Genomic DNA, 19,463 nt, shown 5'->3' with positions numbered 1-19,463 from the left:
CATTGGCCTGGTTGAAATTTCCTTTATAGCCTTTCTAAAGCCTAAGATGCTCCTTACTTTGCTCTCCTTTCTTCTCCTGCTTCCACTATTGCCAGATTTGCATCACAGTCTGAAACTTCTCCCTACTTTCCAAATTTTACCTTATCCTTCAAAGGTACTTCTCTCAGTGAATTTCTAGCATGTCTAATTCTGTCCAGATATATGCTTCTCGAAGGATACAAACTGACAGTGCCACTGGGGAAATGACACTTTAGCTAAAAAGAAAATGTTAAGGTATGAAGCAAAGGCTTAAGCTTACTTTGGTTTATAGGATCTATAGATGTATCCAATGATGTTCTTATTTTCTCTGAGTGCCATTTTTTTTCACTACTCTAATTCAGAGCAAGTGCTTACAAGAAAAAAAAGAACCATTTCCTCTATCTTTAATTATGTGTTCAATTTTTCTATTTATAGTTTCTTAAACTAGTCTATACTTCATTGTATAGCCAGCATTCATAGCACTTAGCATTTGCAAAAAGCAAGTCTACTATTATACTATTCAAAAGTTTACTCATGAGTTCCCTGAAGGATGAAAACATAATTCTAATTCAACCTAATCCAAACAACTGGGAGCAATTTATTAATGCTCAGTCAGTTGTTTAATATGAGAAATGAACATTAGGAATCTTGCATAGAATTGTGATCTCATCTTTGCTAATGGTGTACATATATATCAATTTAGTATATATTACATATATGTTAATATGTAATATATACTAAATTGATATATATGTATATTTTGATTTCTATCAAATTAACTTTATATCCTGGGGAAACAATACTTTCATGAATATTTTCTTCACAATTATGTCTTTTCCTCATTTCTAAATTACATCCACTTCTTAAAGTTAGATTTTAAATGTGTTTGTGTAAGAGCCTCATACATGCTAGGCAACTGCTCTACCACTGAGCTAACATTCCTGCCACAAAGGTATACTCCTATTCAAGATTTACCTACTTTATGCATTCCTTTCTGATTCCCATTGAAATCTGGCTGTCTTTTAGAAAAATACATTTTGTATTATAGTACTTTTTGTGTGACTTTTTATTGCTAATCTCATCTCAACACATAGATGCATATATATTTTACATCACAGTTCTGCATGTGACACATTCCTTGAAGGTGTCTGGGATATGTCAAATTAACAAATATTTGCTAATTTCAATAAGAGGAAATGTCATTTTTTTCACAGTGATATTATATTTGTGAAACTGAGGCTTTTTATGACCATGATAATAAGAAGTAGGTCATAGTTAGGGGCCAACAGTGTGCTGGAAAATTGAAAACACAATTTTGACAAATGTGAATGTATGTAGGGAATTGAAACTAACACTTTCCTCCATTCTTATATCCTGGAAAACAGAAATTCAAACTTTCTTTTTATTATGAATATGTGGAATAGAAAAATTTCCTGAAAGGTAGTTCTAGAAGATAGAACTTGGGAGCAAGACTGGCGAAGGACGAAGGAATTTTGATTGTTAGAGAAACTTGGAGCCCATTGTTTATTTTGAAACTATTTTTAGTAAAGATTTAGTCAGGTTCATTCCTATGAAGGTTTAGAAATGTCTGGTCTCTTTTATAGCACAATAAAACCTCATGGTTTCCTAGTTGGTTGGTATTTGTTTAAAGAGAATTGGTTGCTGGTACTGACAACATTTGAGAGGTTATAATTGGGGGAAATCTGATGTAAACCTTTTCACCTGTAAAGAAGGGGGTTGCTAAGGATTAAAGTCAGCCATGCCTGTGAAATATTTTTGATTTGTTTAAAGTCCTGTTCATATAAAAGTAGATGTTAGTCACCTTTTCAAACATGATTAAATAACCCCCAAATACAGTATTAAAACCTTGAATTTATGTAAGGGGTCTTGCTGTTTTTTTCAGTTTGCACTTATATTTAGTACAGTTATACAAAGCACCAAGACATGCTAGAGAGTTGTCACTGGGAACAATCCAAGTATAATTTGAGTGAAGATTGATGTTAAGTTAAAACTGAAGCACTACAGCTAATCCTGGTTATTTAGCAGGAAAAGGACATAAAAGACCCTTGGCTTTTTTCTGAATTATCTAACCAAGCATTAAAAATTTTTCTAAATGCACAAATCTATAGTTTGCTTTTAATTAGTAGATCTAGTTGGCTGTTTGTTATTACCAGAGTGATGAAAATATAGTGATTTTAAGCAAAGAACATTGAGCAAGACTAAACGATCTCATCTGAGTCTCTTATAAAATGGAGACATGTCATTGACTTCAAAGGGGTACATGAATAAAAGAATTGGGTTCATATTGCCATACTCTTTGAAGCTGGATGGATAATTGCTCAATTAAAAGACTTTCAGATCTGTTGGGGATTCCTATTTTTTTTTTTTTTTGCATTATGAAGACTGGAGTCTCACTGTCCTATTTTGTCCTCTGCCATTGTAAGACATGAATATGAACATAAAGTTATTGCTAATTTATAAAATTTATTTATAAAAATGTTTCAAAAGACTAGAACGGTATCATTTAGTGAAATTTGCCAAGTGCTTATGGTCTGGGATTGAACTCAGGGCTTTGTGGATATGAGGCAAGCAGCACAAAGCCAGCACTATACTGTTTAGTTGTATCCTCTGATTTTTTTTTCCAAAATAAAAAATTGAGAAAAGAGTCTCCCTCAGTTGACCCGACTGGTCTTGAACTTGCAGTCTTCCTCCTTCAGCCTCATCAGTAGCTGGGACTTAAAGAGTGTGGTGTGTGCCACCATGTCTAGCAAACTTTTTCTTTATCCGACCAAAAACCGTATAAAGAGATATATCAAGTTACTGTTATTTCACTAAGCCATTTAAATTATTCTTGTAAGGCCAAAACTAATAAAAAGTATTATCTCCTGGGTAATTGCTTAGAATTAAACTTTGTTAATTCCAACATAAGTATGCATTCCTTCTTTAAGTTACTGCCAATTGCCTTTGGTCTATATAAATGCAGTGCTGGTTCACATAATAACAAGTTTCTGGTGGGTGCTTTCCTGTCCTTATCTTTTTCTCTCTCTTTTTCAAACCTTTCTCATGTTGATTTGCAGTGGTTCTATTGCCCAGTTCTCTTTCTGTCATTGTTCCTTCCTCCATAGTCATACTTTTGCTCTTTATCCCTTCATGTGGTGTTCTTCATAGTTAAAAACAAAACTGATCTTTGTTTCACCCATTCTACCTATATACTATAGTATTCCAATTTGCCTTTCCAATCCAAATTGCTTGAGTTTCAGATTCACACATCTAACAGCAAGAAACATTCTCCTTTGTCCTCAATCTGCTTAAAATGAAACTTGCTATCTTTACTCTCGGTTATTCCCCTAATATTTTTCTTAATCCCCATTAATGCCTTTCAATTATTCTGGTCACTTAGACTAGAACAAGAAAACTTTCTTCATAGTACTCATTTAAATCATTTGGAATTGATCAGACTTAGTATAATTTTTCTTAAATGGTTTTCCTGGCTTTGGTCTCACATTCTCCCAAAGTATCCCTATGCAGTACTAGTACTGATTTTTCAAATGCATAATTAAAATGGAGCATGCCTTACTCCTGCTTTAAAAGCTTTAACAGTTCCTTATTGCCCATACAATCAAATTGTTCAGACTTCTCAGTGACCCAAAGGGTTTCCCACATTTGGTCTCCACATTTCTATCTTGTGTTTTTTCCACACCCTGTTCCTTCCACTCCAAATCACACCAATCTGCTTACAGTTCCAGAACTTCTCGTGACAGCCCTCATGGTTCTGTACATCCTGCTCTTTGTCTGGATTCTTGTCTTTTTCCTTGTATACTTGGGAAGCCTTTATTTATTCTTCAGTAATCAGGCAAGCATCTCTTTTTCTGAGAACTCCTCTTGTTCCTCATTGTACTTGGTAAAAACTCAGAGCATTTCACACTATGCTGTACTTGTTTACATATTTTCCCTTCTATTAAACTAAGGGAAGCGGCTGCAATTTGTTTGAATGTATTTGTAACTTCAGCGTCTAAATAGTGCCTGCTGCATGCTAAATGAATGAATAAACTTCAGAAAAGCAAAAATGTTTTCTTGTCTTCAGGATGTTTAATGTTATTATAGATGACATGGGTTGTTAATATCAGATTTTTTGTTTCTCTTTGTTATCATGAATAGGACCTAAATCAATATATTTTCTGTATTATATATTTCCACAGGTCTACAAGAATAGGGTAATACACAGCAAAACACTGAGCTGAACTCCTGGAATCCAGTTGCAAAGAGGGAGGAGTGATGAGCAAAGGAGTCAAGACCAGGCTGGAGAAACCCACAGAAACAGCTGACCTGAACAAGGGGGAAGCTCATGGATCCCAGAATGATAGATGGGAAATCAGCATAGGACTGTTCCAGACTCCCTGAACGTGGATGTCATTTTGGAGGTCTGGGCAATCTATGGGGCCTCTGGTATAGGATCAGTATTTATCCCTAATACACAAATGAACTTTGGGAGCCCACTCCACATATAGGGATACTATCTCAGCCTAGACACAGGGGAGGGTCTAGGCTCTGCTCCAAATGATATGACAGACTTTGAAGATCCCCCATGGAAGGCCTCCCCTCTCCCTGGGGAGCAGAAAGGGAATGAATAGGAGGTTAGTGGGAGGCAGGGGAAGGGGGGAGGGAGAGAGAACTGGGATTGACATGTAAAACAAGCTCGTTTCTAATTTAAATAAAAAGAATAGGGTAATAACTATATAGTTATTCCATGGAGAGTAATGTATTCCACATTTTTAGCAATTGGGGCCTGAAAACCCTGTATCATTTGCTTTGTGATGAATGAGGGCTTATTAATTTATCTATATGATGATGGACTTAGGAAAATAAAGACACAGAATGAAGACAAGTTGAAAGTAGACCTTGAGGAAGAGTTGAACAAATGGTGATATCTAGAGATGTCTTCAGCAAAACTCAGAATTAACAGGATTATGGGAAGTCCTGAAGGGGTATTGGAAGTAAGGAGCAGGAGCACGATAGATGTTAAGAAAACACACACACACACACACACACACACACACACACACACACACACACACACACTCTATTCATAATGAAACTCCAAGAGGACATAGACATTTTATAGATGATGTAGGTAAGATGAGACACCTATACTCTCCAAGGTTACGAAGCTACAAAGAGTAGACTGACAGTAAAGGTTCTTCACATCATGCTGTTTTCCCTTTCCAATGAATTCCCAGAGCTGCTTAATACAGGTTAGTCACCTACATACAAATACAATATTTGCTTCTTTCTATTTGCAATGATGGTTCATTTACCAGTTCAGAGTAATACAACTATAATTTCGCTTAAATCCAACCCATTAAATCCATAAGACAATAGTTCACATTTATTGATAATGCCAGTTAATGCATCAGATGAAGTCTCTGGAGCTTCTCTTGCAAAACCAGCATGAGTAAATTTTAAATAGGTTTAGCAGAACAAGCAGACTCCCAAGTTTTTCTTGCTGTTTTCCACTGCTGGCTCTGTTTGGAATCCAGAAATGATTGCTGTCTGGTGTAAAAGGCATTTTGCTCTTGCTGCCTCCTGTAGATTGCTCTGCCTGGCAGTTTGTCACTCTCCTGGGCAAGTATCCAGTTTGTGGTAGTGAGGTGGTTTTGTGGCAGAACTCCACAATTAACCACAAGTTCAGTGTCAACGGTAGGCTGCCACCGTCGTGGCTGTGATCCTTCAGATCTGCTGGTATAGCCAGAGTTGAAGAAACTACTGCTTGTTTAAGGAGGGAACAGGAAAACTTGGAAAGAGTCTGCATTGCTGTTTATTGTTCAAGGTTGAGCTTTTAGGTGTAAAACAAACAAAAAAAATCCAGGAAATTTCAGAGTAATAGTTAGAGATTTAAGACTTTTACCAGTTATTATATTTTTAAAACTCATAGCAGTGAATTTTTGGCATTGATATAATTGTTGTTCTGAAAATTAGAAAGTAAAAAAGGAAAAAAATCAAGTGGTAGAATATAGTCTTTTAGAGCTAAAGAAATCTAGGCATTTTCACTTAAATTATATTTTAAAAATCACCTACATTTCTTGTAAGAATTTAGTTTATACTATAATTTAAGTGAAAAATAAGTGTGTATTTTTTTTTGGTAAACTTAAAAGTGTCCATTTCTTAATTTTGTGAAAATGGATGTTATAAATATTTACAAAAGTATGGAATCTTGCTTTTTTGTTAAATTATTTAAGAGATTTCTATTAAAATCCTTTGACGAAGCAAAAAATATCAGAGAACACATAACTGAAAGTCTGATCTGCAAGAATTTCTTTGAGAAATAAAAAATGCCTGATCATTTTTGGTAAGATGAAGACTACATTGGTCAGGAGACTGAGCTAGTTTGAATAAGAGAATTTTCATGCTTGAAGAGCATACTTTAGGTAGCCAGGTAACTATATATCACAATGATACAAATATTTAACAAATAGTAATGGTAACTCTAGTTCCATGTTGCATAACTTCATCGCTAGCTCCCCTCATAACTTATATATACTTTATTTTGCTACCAAATACTTTATAGAAATAGGGTTCTTGGAGTTAGCCAAAAACATTATTGTTGTATTAGTACAGAATTTTGTACTTGCTTGCTTCCTTTGCTCAGATTCTCTTTTCTCCCTACTTTATGAAGGTAACTTCTACTTGCCTTTCAATACTGAGCCAGATATGACTTCCTTCAACTGCCCCCAGACTCTTATTCCTCACATGCTATGCCCAAGATAGTCAAGGTAGGTGCTCTTGCTCTGGCCTTCCTGAGTGCAAAGAGCCTAGTTCAGTTTTCCATCAAAGATTCCATTCCTCTGATCTTTAATAGTTATTTTTATTCTTCTATGTTCCATTAGACTATGGATCATTATCATTACAATATCTTTGTTATGGGGACCAGACACTTAATAAATGAATATATCTATTAAGGATGGGAGAGTAAATGTTTGTGAAGCAGGGTGCTATAGAGGAAGTGAAAGTGACGGAATTACGGTACAGAGATGAAAAAAAAAAGTATGGAGGGAACTATCAGAGAGAAGGAGAGATAGTGAGACAATGTGAGAAAGATACATAGTGGGGGCATTCTGACAAGAATATATTTTTTCTTTAATAGTTGTTAATACTTGTAGCCAAGTTTTCTTTTTCTTTTCTGTGTCCTTTCTTTTTGAGAGAGGGTTTCTTCATGAAATAGTCCTGGCTGGACTAGAACTCACTCTGTAAACAAGGCTGGCCTCAAACTCAAAGAGATCTGTCTGCCTCTGCCTCTGCCTCCTGAGGGAGAGGGATTAAAGGCTTTTGCCACTACTTCCTGGCTGTAGCCAAGTTTTATGTAATATGCCGTACTTTTTAATAGTTTATGTGCATACTCCCTGTTTCTTAGAGACAGCTGTTGCTGTTGCTTTGAGGAAGCTCTGAAGGACTGTTTATAGTCCATTTGTTTTTATAATTCAGTGCAGTTAAATATTCTGCAAATAGATAATGAATTAAGAGTAAGGGGCTGGGGACACAGACAAGGTGCTTGCTGCTCAAGAACCAAAGTTTAGATCTTTATCACCAATTTAAATATACAGTAGGTCTGGTATTTTACCGGTAATTGTAGCACTAGGAAGCTGGAGATGGCATCCTCAGAGCAAGCTGTCTAGGAGACTAGAATTGGTGAGCTCTGGGTTCAACTAGATATCCTGCCTCAATGAACAGGGTGGTAAATCTTGGGCTTCCACATGTATACATATATACCCCTTCCCAGTGCTTACTCCCCAAATGCCTACACATATGGATACCACATATACAGAACATTAAAAAAAAAGGAGTAAGTAAAAGGAAGACTCCATTCTGAGAAGGGTATTAGTTAGAAGGAAAACATATTGTTAACCTTTGGGCAACAGAGTTGCTTGCATTTTCAAAACAGAATATTTTTTCTATACTGGAGAAAAGTTAGTTTTTATTTTTTCAGTCTAAGTTAGTAAATGTTGATTCTCTCACTTTTTCAAAAAATTACAAGGTTCACATGTAACTTAAGGGAAAATATTAATATTAGAAATTTGGAACCTCAATGACACTGGCTAATTTACTTATTTCTGAAGGTTTCTTTGATACTTAAAATGTTCCAAATTGTTTTATATGTTTTTTCCTAAGAAATTTGGGCTATATTTTACTGAATTCTGTGAAGTTACATTTAGGAAGAACATTTAGGATTTTTTTTTCATTTTTCCAAGTTCAATTTAATTAACATTCCTCTTTCGAGATAGACTATTTCAGAGGTTTTAACTTTTTTTTTTCCAATCAAGGGTTCCACAGATTGTTTTAGTTCAGAATAGGAAGTCCTAGAGACCTACTGAGTGGTCTGAACATTTTTATTTAAAAAAGAGCAGCCTAAGGCTGGGCGTGGTGACACATGCCTTTAATCCTAGCACTCAGGAGGCAGACGCAAGTGGATCTCTGTGAGTTCAAGGCCAGTCTGATCTACATGTTAAGTTCCAGAATAACCAGGGCTCAGTAGAAAGACCCTGGCTCAACAAACAAACAAACACCAAAACAAAATGAAAAGCATCCTATCATTTGCATACTTTTTTTTCCTGAAAAAATGTTTCAAATTCATGATTGAAAGTGATAACAGCTGGGCATTGGTGGTGCACACCTTTAATCCCAGTACTCTGGAGGCAGAGGTAGGTGGATCTCTGGGAGTTTGAAGCCAGCCTGGTCTACAGAGTGAGTTCCAGGACAGGCTCCAAAGCAATACAGAGAAACCCTGTCTAGAAAAAATAAACAACAAAGTAGTAACATAGAGTGGGGAAACAGTGTTAAAAATCTTTGAAAGAACTAGTGAATATTATTTTCTTTTCAAGGCCTCTAAATTTCATAATTTTTCTACCTCCATCCTTCTCTCTTTGTTTCCTCTGTTATTTTCATCCCTTCCACTTACCCCTTCTTTTCTCTTCTTTTGTTGTATATGATAGCCCAGGTTGCCCTTGAACTCATGATCACCCTGCCTCAGCTTCTTGAGTGTTAAGATAGTAGTCATGTACCACCGTGCCTGGCTTCTCTTAGCTGTAAGAACCTGAGGAGTTGTCTGATCCTGAGACTTTTGTCTGATAATAAAGATGAGATTCTCAGGTATTATTCAATTTCCTTTCCTATATTTTCTACTTACATCCCATAATTGTAATTATAATAATCACCAGAGGTGCAGCATCCAAGATCCAATGAAAACAAATTGATTTTGGAAAGGAATTTCTGGGAATATTGCTCTAGAAACAGAATGTCTTTATTTTTGCATTTTAGAGTTAGAAAATGATCTTATCCAAAACAACAGTTGAAAATACAAGTCACAAGGAGAGGGAATTAGTTACTAGAAGATAGAGTAGAAAGAAAAATGGCTGAGACCAAACATGAGACCTCTTTTTGGCTTCACTAAGAACCCTTTTTGATGCATCAATGACTAGAACCAGAGATGTCATTGGATGCAGAAGGCATTCTAACAGCTAGGCAGATCCTAGTGCTGGAATCTCTCAAATGGTGCTTGTAAGGAAATACAGGTTGTAGGCAGGTAAATGTGTACATTTATCAATGGTAAAAGTGTCCTTAGGCACTAATCTAGATTTTAAGGCTAGGTCTAGGCTCAGAGAATGAAAAGATCAGGATAGTGTTTCTCTAGAGTCAATGGATGCATTAGTGGCTTATTGGAGTAGGTATACCTTTAAGGAATATGGAACAAAATTCTTACCATTTGTATACGTAAGACAACTCTTGAGTATTATTAGAAAAATATAATACATAGAGGGCTGCATTCCTTCAGAATGATGTAGGAGATGAGTGGTAAGCACCAGGATTCCATGTCAAGGATCATCAAACTGAAAAGTGAAGATATCCACTAGAAAATAGAGAGATAGGGATCAAGCCCAACTCAGATAAAGCAAGGCAGGAATAGAACGAGCTAAGAGAAGTTAGGTGTATATATATTAGGCCTTCTGTCACAACAGATAATAGTCATAGTTTCTTGAACCTCAAGATGAGAACTAAGGATATCTATTAGTTGTTTAAATTTGGCAGAAAAATAATTTGCCCTCTAGGAAATGTAGCCTAGTAATCTTTGACAAAGACCATAAATAGAGAAGGGAGCTATTATAAACATAGCTAGCTAATTCTTTTCCTTAAGTAAACTTCTGATGGTCTTGTCACAATCCTTACAATTTATTTTGGAATATTCAGGTACTAGGTTGGTATACAGAGGGATTTGCTTCATCCATTGGTTATTGAGAAAGTTGGGGTTTTAGACCTACAAAGATCTTGACAACAGCTAAAAGATGTTTAAAGAATTGCAAAATAAAACAAAGTGGCTTTGTATTCTATTTCCAGGTAACAGTCCTTTGTACAAACACCTTCATTTTCATTTATCAACACTGAAACTTTGGTTGACACAAATAATTCAAAGGTTGGTTGTATCGCCGCTATGGTACCTAGCTTTTTAAAACTAGAAGACTTCAAAAGTCATCTAAGTTAAATTGCTTCTTTTTTACAATGGAAAAAATGAGTTTTTAAAAAGTCATGACTTGCTTACTACCAGGGCATGAATAGCTAGCTGGTTGGAATCCAACTCAAGAAACAGCATAAAGTCCATTACTGTTTTAATTACCATGTCTATTCTATCTCAGATTTAAAAATAATATAATAATTTTAATATAAACTGTCTTATAATTTATTTTAAAAATACCTAAAATGAGTATTTTAGTAATGTTGATGTTTGTTTTGTCATGCCCTTCTATACAAGCTCTAAATATATAGGCTGTCTTCTAATTAATCTAATTAATTAATCTACGTGATTTCTATATGCAGGATTCAAAACACATATTTGTTGATTTCGGTTAAAATGAGTCCCATTTCCATCTGTGTAGCAGGAAAAAAGATCCAATGGTTTTTAATCATTTAGGGTATTTGGGTAACTATTAGAACATTCTATTAAATATTTTTCCTTTATTCAATACATAGAAAAGCCAAGGAAATTCTGATCTTTCCCCACATTTGTCAAATTCTGTGTTACTCTGTGATTTCTATTATGTATGTGAACTATATATATGAAAATGGTCTGCTTTGGGTCATGGCTGTTGGGTGAGAGTAATCTGGTGAAAAATAGGCCTGTTTGTGGAATATACCACACAGTAAGGTTTCTCATCTCCCTGGAAAAATGTGGAATTAGCTCTTTGAGAAAAGCAGGCCTGTCATGAGGTTGAAGGGAGAGTTTCAGGGGAGGGAAGCAGTTCACATTCTCTAAGGCAGTTGTGCCTGGTTGGATTCCAGGGCAGTCCCTTTGGTTCAGCATAGTTCTTTTCTCCCACTTTTAAGTCACTCTTTCCTAATGTTCTTCTCACTTTTGTCTTTCTTAATGTCACCAGTTCCACCAGTCCTTCACAGAAAGCATCTTATTTGGCTTCTTCCATGGTCAGCCCATTCAAATTGATGAGTGGTCTTAGGACTATGGGTCCCCTTTCCCTCCCCAGAATACACTGCTGCACATGAAAAGTCTCTCACTTGGAAAGGATTTTCGGGACAGCAAGTCTATGTTGTGGTGGAGAGATTAGAGGGTATGAAGCAGTGAGTGCATGTGTGGCAAGGATGCCAAGTATAGGACTTGATTAGTTCCTAGCCTCACTGAGAAGGGTTCCTCAGCAAGATATGCTTGCTATTAGAGTGATCTCTCCAGGGCCCTCCCCTCTTGAACCACTGGAGGGATCTCAGGCCTGCTGCAGGGCTCCAAGAATCCAGGTGTAACAGTGGAGGCCAGATATAACTTACAGTGCTGAGTTTCTTCATCCTGGCCTTGGGTTGGGCTGACCCTCCCTCTTCACATCTCCATTCATGTAGTCCGAAGGCACACCATGAACCCACTTTCACCTCTTTATGCCCACTGAGGCACTGACCTTGGGGTCCATCTCCCCAAGAACTCGCAGTGACCTCAGTCTTGCAGGGCTGTGTGTGACTTACCGCCTGTGACTGTGCTTGGGGTCTCAGGACTGAGGCCAGTCCTTCCCATCTGCCAAAGAGCACGTCGCTCCGTGGCAGTCGGTGAGTAGGTGCTGGGACTGCAGCGGTCCGTCCCACTCTCGATGGCCAGAGCGCGTTACCCGAGGGGTCGGAGTCTCTCAGCCTGACCCGAGAGGGTGGCCTCACAGGAGCGACCAGCCGGGCCGCGGGCGCGCGCCCACCCGCGGGGTCCCGGATGCGCATCCTGAAGGGGGCGGCTGCCGCCCGAGTGGCGACCGGCCGAGTCACGGGAGCGCGCGGGGCCGCAGGCGGGGCGCGCACCCGGCAGGGGCAGCAGCGGGGGAGGAGCGCCCGATCGCGCGCCCAACGGACCAAGCTGCAGCCGTGAGGTAACCGCTGCAGCGCGCGGGAGCGTGGAGGCGACGCCGCCGTCTCCTGTCCCGAGCGGTGTCTGAGGGGGAAAAAGAAGAGGCGTCCGCGGCGGCCCGGGACACAGAGCAGGCCCTCCCGCCACTCTCCTCAGCCAGCATGAGGCGGACGCCGCCGCCCCTCAGCCCGCGCGCCGGGGATCCCGGGCGGCAGCGGCGGCGGGCGCAGCCCTGACCGCTCGCTCTGCGAAGCTCCGGGCGCCCTGAACTCGGAGGGCGCGGGGTCGGCGAGAGCCAGCGGCCAACCGCGGCCGCAGCCATGAGGAAGGACGAGCGCGAGCGGGGCGCGCCAGTGAGGTCCCGCCGCCGCCCGGCCGCGGCCGCTCCCCCCGAGAGCCTGCGCAACGGCTACGTGAAGAGCTGCGTGAGCCCGCTGCGGCAGGACCCTCCGCGCGGCTTCTTCGTCCACCTCTGCCGCTTCTGCAACGTGGAGCCGCCGGCGGCCTCGCTCCGCGCCGGGGCACGCCTCTCGCTCGGCGCCCTGGCCGCCTTTGTCCTGGCCGCGCTGCTGGGCTCGGGGCCCGAGCGCTGGGTGGCCGCGGCGGCCGGGCTGCGGACGCTGCTGAGCGCCTGCTCGCTCAGCCTCAGCCCGCTCTTTAGCATTGCCTGTGCCTTCTTCTTCCTCACCTGCTTCCTGACGCGCGCGCAGCGGGGCCCGGGCCGAGGCGCCGCCGGCTCCTGGTGGCTGCTGGCGCTGCCCGCCTGCTGCTACCTGGGTGACTTCGCGGCGTGGCAGTGGTGGTCGTGGCTGCGCGGGGAGCCGGCGGCGGCGGCGGGCCGCCTGTGCCTGGCGCTGAGCTGCGTGGGGCTGCTGACGCTCGCCCCCCGCGTCAGGCTGCGGCACGGCATCCTGGTGCTGCTCTTCGCCGGCCTGGTGTGGTGGGTGTCGTTCTCCGGCCTCGGGGCGCTGCCGCCGGCGCTCAGGCCTCTGCTGTCGTGCCTGGTCGGGGGCGCGGGATGCCTCCTGGCCCTGGGCTTGGACCACTTCTTTCACGTCCGGGGAGCCTCTCTTCCGCCGCGCTCGGCGAGTACCGCGGAAGAAAAAGTGCCTGTGATCAGACCCCGGAGGAGGTCCAGCTGCGTGTCGCTGGGAGAAAGCGCCGCCGGTTACTATGGCAGTGGCAAGATGTTCAGGAGACCGTCGTTGCCTTGTATCTCCCGCGAACAGGTAGGGGTTCTTGGGCGAGCAGGGGCTGCCGAGAGGAGCGCGGGTAGCCGGGAGGAGCGCGGGGTGGACCGCTTGCGTGTCTCCGGAGCCGGAGCGCTGCTGTGGAAGCGCGTTGGCTCTCGGTGGAAAGCAAGGTGGGTAGAACTGATGGGTCGGTGCTGGAAAGGCTGCCCCCAATACAAGGGGCTCTTCGAAAGAGCAGAAGCCACTGGCTTTTTTTCAGTCAGTGAGTGGAAATGAAATAGTCCAGTCTCCGACTTGGCTTATGCAGGTGGAGAGTTTTCAAGACTTGAGGTGACTGACTTGAGGTTTAATAGGTGGACTACTCCCCCTTTGGATTACTAGGCTCCTACACATGGCATTTGGGTACCGTTTATCTGTTTGCTGTTAAAGTGAGGATGTCTGTCTGGAGGTGACCAGCAGCCTTTAGAATGAGAGTATATTCAGATTTTCAGCAGCACAGAGCTTGTCATGAATGGGGATAAGAGAGGACAGATGAGCCTTTTCATAATTAAAAGAACAGAAATGAACCTTAATTTAAACAAATAGACAGCAGTATACAGTAGTGCAATTAAAAATATTTTTACAGACTAACTCATGGACTTGTGTATTTCTTGCATAATTAGGAGAAGGTTTTAGCAATTTAACCTTTAAACTTAGTAATGTGTGGAACGATGCCAAAATATTTTCTCCCCCACCCTCTTAGGCTTTCTTTCTTTCTTTCTCTCTCTCTCTCTCTCTCTTTTTTTTTTTTGGAATTGGAATCATCACGAGGGAATGAACTTGTATTTCTATAGCGTTGGGAAACCCACGTACAACACCAGGAGATCCTTTTAGCTACTCTGTATTGAACATTTACCGAGTGCAAACACTTCACACTTACTGCTTCGGATCTTCCCAAGGACTGTGTTTGGTTTCGTGACATTAACATTAGTTTGGACAGGCGTGTTATTCAGGTAGACAGGGGAGATGCAGGGCCAAAAAAGTGGGTCTGATTAGATTTTGCAGTTCTGGGAGGTGTGTTCTGTGCAACTTAGAGGGTAACTGTAGGAACTGTATGGAGGAGTGTATATTCTTAGTTGTCAGATTTTGCTGATTAGTGATATTTTTCTCACTGTGACCCAGTAGACGGGAAACAAACGTTTCTTGTTCTTTACACGTTTGAGGCACTGGTCTCTCTGTGTCTTGCGTTCTCTTCAAAATAATCTATGAGCCACTACATTGATTTTATGGCCTGCTAAAAACCGATCTATGTATAGTATGTAGTGTTTCATGAGATATTTTTCTGCTGCTCCTTGATTTTTTTTCTTTTTCTTTTTTGAGAACAGGGTCTTGCTTGTGTATTCTTGTCTGGCCTGCCAGGTGGGCCTTGAACTGGAGGACCCTTCTGTCTCCTGCTTCTGAATATACATACCACTTTGCTTGCCTTTGGAGGCCACTCTTGTGCTCTGTTACTATTTGGCCAGATGCTAGGAAAAACTAGTTATACCTTTTGTCTTCTAAATTTGCTACCGGCAATAATAGACAATGTGTAGAAAACTGTTTATCAAGTGAAAACTTGTTAGATGATTAGCTGTCTATCAGATGATGTCAGCTATTTTCATAGATTGGAATACATTTGACTTTTATGTGACTAGATTGCATTTTTAACATTGGGCAAGTCTTTTAGCATAATTTCATCACTTTTGTAGAGAAATTTTAGGAAAACATTACAGTTTAAATATTTTGGTTGTAATTTGTTGCTAAGTTATGAACAGTTAGGTCTGTTATTTTATAAATTGAAAAAAGGCTAGTCTTCTTTTCCCTTGCTATCAAAGCAACTTTTTTCCCAGCTTCTAAATGCAGTATTATTCCAGATAATGCCACTTATTATTCGTATTAGAAGAAAATACACGTTGTGTTTGTAAAGCCACCATATTCTTTTAGAGTAGAAAACCCTTACTCAGTTTCTACTCTGAGTAGAAACCTTTTGAGCATCTAAAGTATATGCTGATAGTTCAGAGGTTTGCATTTGGGTACTTACTGTTTACTGCTTGCTCTACAGTGATACCATTTGGGCATTTCTCGATAAGGGTACTTTTAACCTAGAAAATGTTACAATACAAGAATTTTTATTTATTCTGTTCTTGAAGTTTAACATGGAGGATTTGTGTGTTGTGTGTGTTTTGCATGCGTTTTATGTTAGGAAGTTAAGAAATCAGTACTTTTCTCAAAGTAGAAGATTGAGTGGTTTTCTAATTGTTCAAGTATTATATATGATAATTGTGAAAACATTTTTCTTGTTTCAGAAAGTGACAAATAAGAATCTAGGTGAAACTTGACATAAAGGAAAATGATCTAGATTCACAGGCAGAGGTTCAAGGATCAAATCTTGGCCTTTCTGTGTAACTTCGGAGACATCAATGACCTTCTCTGTGTCTGTGCACCAGTAGATGAATTCTATAATATCTTCTGATTATAAATTAATTTCATTCTGTGATTTTTATGCTTTCAGTAGTATATAAATAAAAGCACATGGAATCACAAATTAATAATTTTTAAAAAGTTTTATATGAAGGTTGTTGCTGCTAGCCTATATATTTTTCAAGAAATTGTTGGGGAAAAATGAACAAAATTGCATTTTTGGGAGAAATTTCTTTTAAAAAGTGAATTCATTCTTGTAAAATTGTTGAAATATTTTCTAAAATTTAAATGTCTTTATTAACATCTGTGAAAAACACTTGAAAATGCAAATCAACATAAGTGTTTTTATTTACATGAGAAATAGAGTTAGAGTCATATTTGACTTTTTGGATGTTATATTAGGTATGATGCTGAAAATTATGGCATAATTGTAAATATTTATAATTTATAGTTGTAATATTAAGAAATATATATGTCAGTTCTTAGTTAAGGTCCTCTTTTAGAAACTTACTTAGGAATTTAAGGTTAAAATCTAATTATTGTTGACTATGTTCTTTGCAGAATTAATAGAAGCAGTGAGTTTACAGTATGCTAAGAGTAGGCTGAAACTAAGAGGAAGTTTAAAGAAAATCAATTGTCTATATGAAAGCTATGACGGGAATTGAACAAACTACTGGAATTGAACTAGATTTCTATTCCATTTGAGTTATCTATATATTTAGAGTGTAGTGGTCAGCTTTGCAGTACTGTCCTTGCATGTGTGATTACTTAAATGTGAGGTTTAGAAAAATGAAAGTTAGTGTGTAAGATATTTTTCTATCCCTAAAATGCCAAGTGCTTTCTAAATGGTTAGGTAAATATTTAAAAATCTTGTGGCCTTAATGCTCATAAATACTATTTAAAGCATTAATTTTATTTGAAAACAAGTATGTATATGTAATGTGAAAACTTAAAAAAAGGGAGTGTGATTATTTGATGCCCTAAATAATTTGTGAGGCATAACCCACTGTAAGCTTCATAGCTTCAGGGAGCATTTTAGTTTTATGTTAAAATTTGTTAGTAATAACAGCCTACATGACAGTTTTTCTCCTTTTGTTTCTGTTTGATGTATGCTGCCACCAGGTATCTTTTAAGAGTAGCGATTTGGCTAGGTTCCTCATCCTCTTAAAAAAAAAAATACTTAACGGCTTTTTATTATACACAAGCTAAAGTTCATGACCTTGACCATTGATTGCAAAGACCTTCATAACCTGCTTTTAGTCCTTTTCATTTTTTGGTTTAAATTTATTACTATGAATTTATTATTCATTTTTTATTTTAGGATTTGTGAATCACCTTTGCAGTGTTCATATTAGTTCTAGCTATTTGAGGGTTGCTTATTGTTAGCGAGCTTGTTGTAGACTTTTTTCCTTTGCTTTTACCTTTCCTAATGGTTGAGTTCTCCTTTAGGGAATAAATAAGATTAAGGTATTTGGACAAATAACTGGCACTTAATATGTAAGTGGAGAACAAATCTTTACTGTTGTAGAATTGACCATCTCTAAGAATAAAAGTTAACTGTGGCAGAGCATTTTAATTATATTGGATAGTAACATTTCTATAACATGTTTTCATATATTGAGTGAAAGACACCCACAAATAAAGCTGTGGAGTTTGTTTTCATCGTCCTTAAGCTGACTTCCCCAGGGATGGGGCTCATCTCTCATTCCCTTTTCCTTATTCCTTTTCATTACCAGATCAGCCTATTTCCTTAGCGCTCTCCAGGCTTTCTATGTTCCTTCTAAAGGAGAGAGAATCTCCACATGCTGGAAAGCTTACTTTAGTAGTAGTAGATGTTTGCATAGATGATATTGGAGAAATTTAGAGTTTAATTGAAATCTCATTACATAGAAGGAAGAGAAATTGATCCTCAGAAGAATGAGAAGATTGACTCCAATTTTTGATGTAAGATACTGTGAGAGTGGGGCCTAGAACCTAGATATTGACTTCTAGTCCACCTATACTTTTCACAAAGAACCCATGGACCTGCCTGCAGTCATCGTTTCTAAAGCTGTATTTAATTTTCCAGGCATTTTCAATTATGTGATAAAGAACAATGTCCTTAGTTACAGGAAGTCAGGGGAAATAGTGGGAGAGATGGGGAGGGAGATTTAGGAGGGTGTCCTGAAATTCAGAGCCCATAAGAATCATCTTGAAGATGAGATTTGTATGTTATGTACCTGACTTGTCAGTGCAGCTAGTCCAGTGCCCCCTCATAATGACTCTTGGGAGAAGGGAGAGTGAAGAGAGAGTAGTGAACAGAAGTGAGCTGACAGAGGCCTGCTGTGCCAGGATGCCTGCCATAGCTGAAGAAAACTTTGGGGAGCTGCAGTCTGTCTGTAGGTACTTCTTGACAGTTTATAACATTGAGCTGCTGTTCACTTTGTTACTTATGGGCATACCTGGAGTTACATAGGGGTTTGTTAGAAGCCTGTTGTTTTGGTAGACCTACCGAAAGTCAGAAAGAGTATATCTCCCAGTGTTTTTGTTTTGTTTTCTTCTTCTGTAACCTAGAACTTTCTTATCAGCATTGATTTTTCTAGGGGTTATTCTATCTTTATAGGTTTCTTCTCTTTGATCACCTACAATGTATTTTTGAGTAGTTCTTCATGTGCATTTCAGACAACTTGCATTAGCACATTTTAAATGTATTTAATTATAATTGAAATTTTAAGCGAGAAATGTTATACATAAAGGATTCTATACCTATATATTTTATATGATTTAAGGGAAACAAAACAAAACAAGTAACATGGTCACTGTTTGCTTCCTTTGAAAGTCCTTTCTTTCCTATCCTCTTTCATCACATTTTCCTTTCTCAGGCATTATCCCCACCCTGTCCATTCCCTTGCTTATCTTTATAACCTTCTATGAATGTAGACCTAAATAATATCTGTAATCTTGTTTGTTTTTAACTTTATATAAAATAGAATTATACTGTATGCATTTATCTATAACTTCACATTTTGCTTGACAATTTCTGAGATACATCCACGCTGAAGTGGATAGTTGTAGTTTATTTTTCATTGTAGTGTATTATTTCATTACTGGACCATAGTAAATTTATCTATCCGTTTTATTGCTTGTAGACCCTTGTGTGTTTCTCATTTTTTTTTTTTTTGCTATTATGAACAGTGATATAATGAAAATTCTTGCTATTATCTCCTGTTACAAATGTGTGTGTATAGAAGTAGAATTGCTAGGTTGCAAGAGTATTCATATTCAGCTTTAATGTCTAGAAGCAGAGTAAATAGTACTGTAAAGATTTCCTTGAGTTTCTGTGTTACCTTATATTCCTAGTGAAGGGACTTTACAAATCAAGTCATTAAGGATTTTGAAATGGGGAGATTGTCTAGGATTATCTGAGTGGGTTTAGTGTAATCACACAGGTCCTTAAAAAG

At 39.1% G+C, this 19,463-nt stretch overlaps 1 protein-coding gene across 1 annotated transcript in view; it reads left to right on the top strand.

Annotated features, from left to right (window-relative positions):
• The first annotated feature begins 12,339 nt into the window (after positions 1 to 12,339).
• Pde3b (phosphodiesterase 3B) overlaps positions 12,340 to 19,463 on the top strand; it is a 136,793-nt gene continuing 129,669 nt past the window's right edge. The window contains exon 1 of the mRNA XM_027410134.2: positions 12,340 to 13,620. Within this exon, the coding sequence (XP_027265935.1) occupies positions 12,712 to 13,620 (909 nt within the window). The 5' untranslated portion in view covers positions 12,340 to 12,711. The remainder of the gene's footprint in view (positions 13,621 to 19,463) is intronic.

The sequence above is a fragment of the Cricetulus griseus genome, chromosome 3, assembly GCF_003668045.3.
Source record: "Cricetulus griseus strain 17A/GY chromosome 3, alternate assembly CriGri-PICRH-1.0, whole genome shotgun sequence".
Lineage (NCBI taxonomy): Eukaryota > Metazoa > Chordata > Mammalia > Rodentia > Cricetidae > Cricetulus > Cricetulus griseus.
This window is presented reverse-complemented; position numbering and strand designations above follow the sequence as displayed.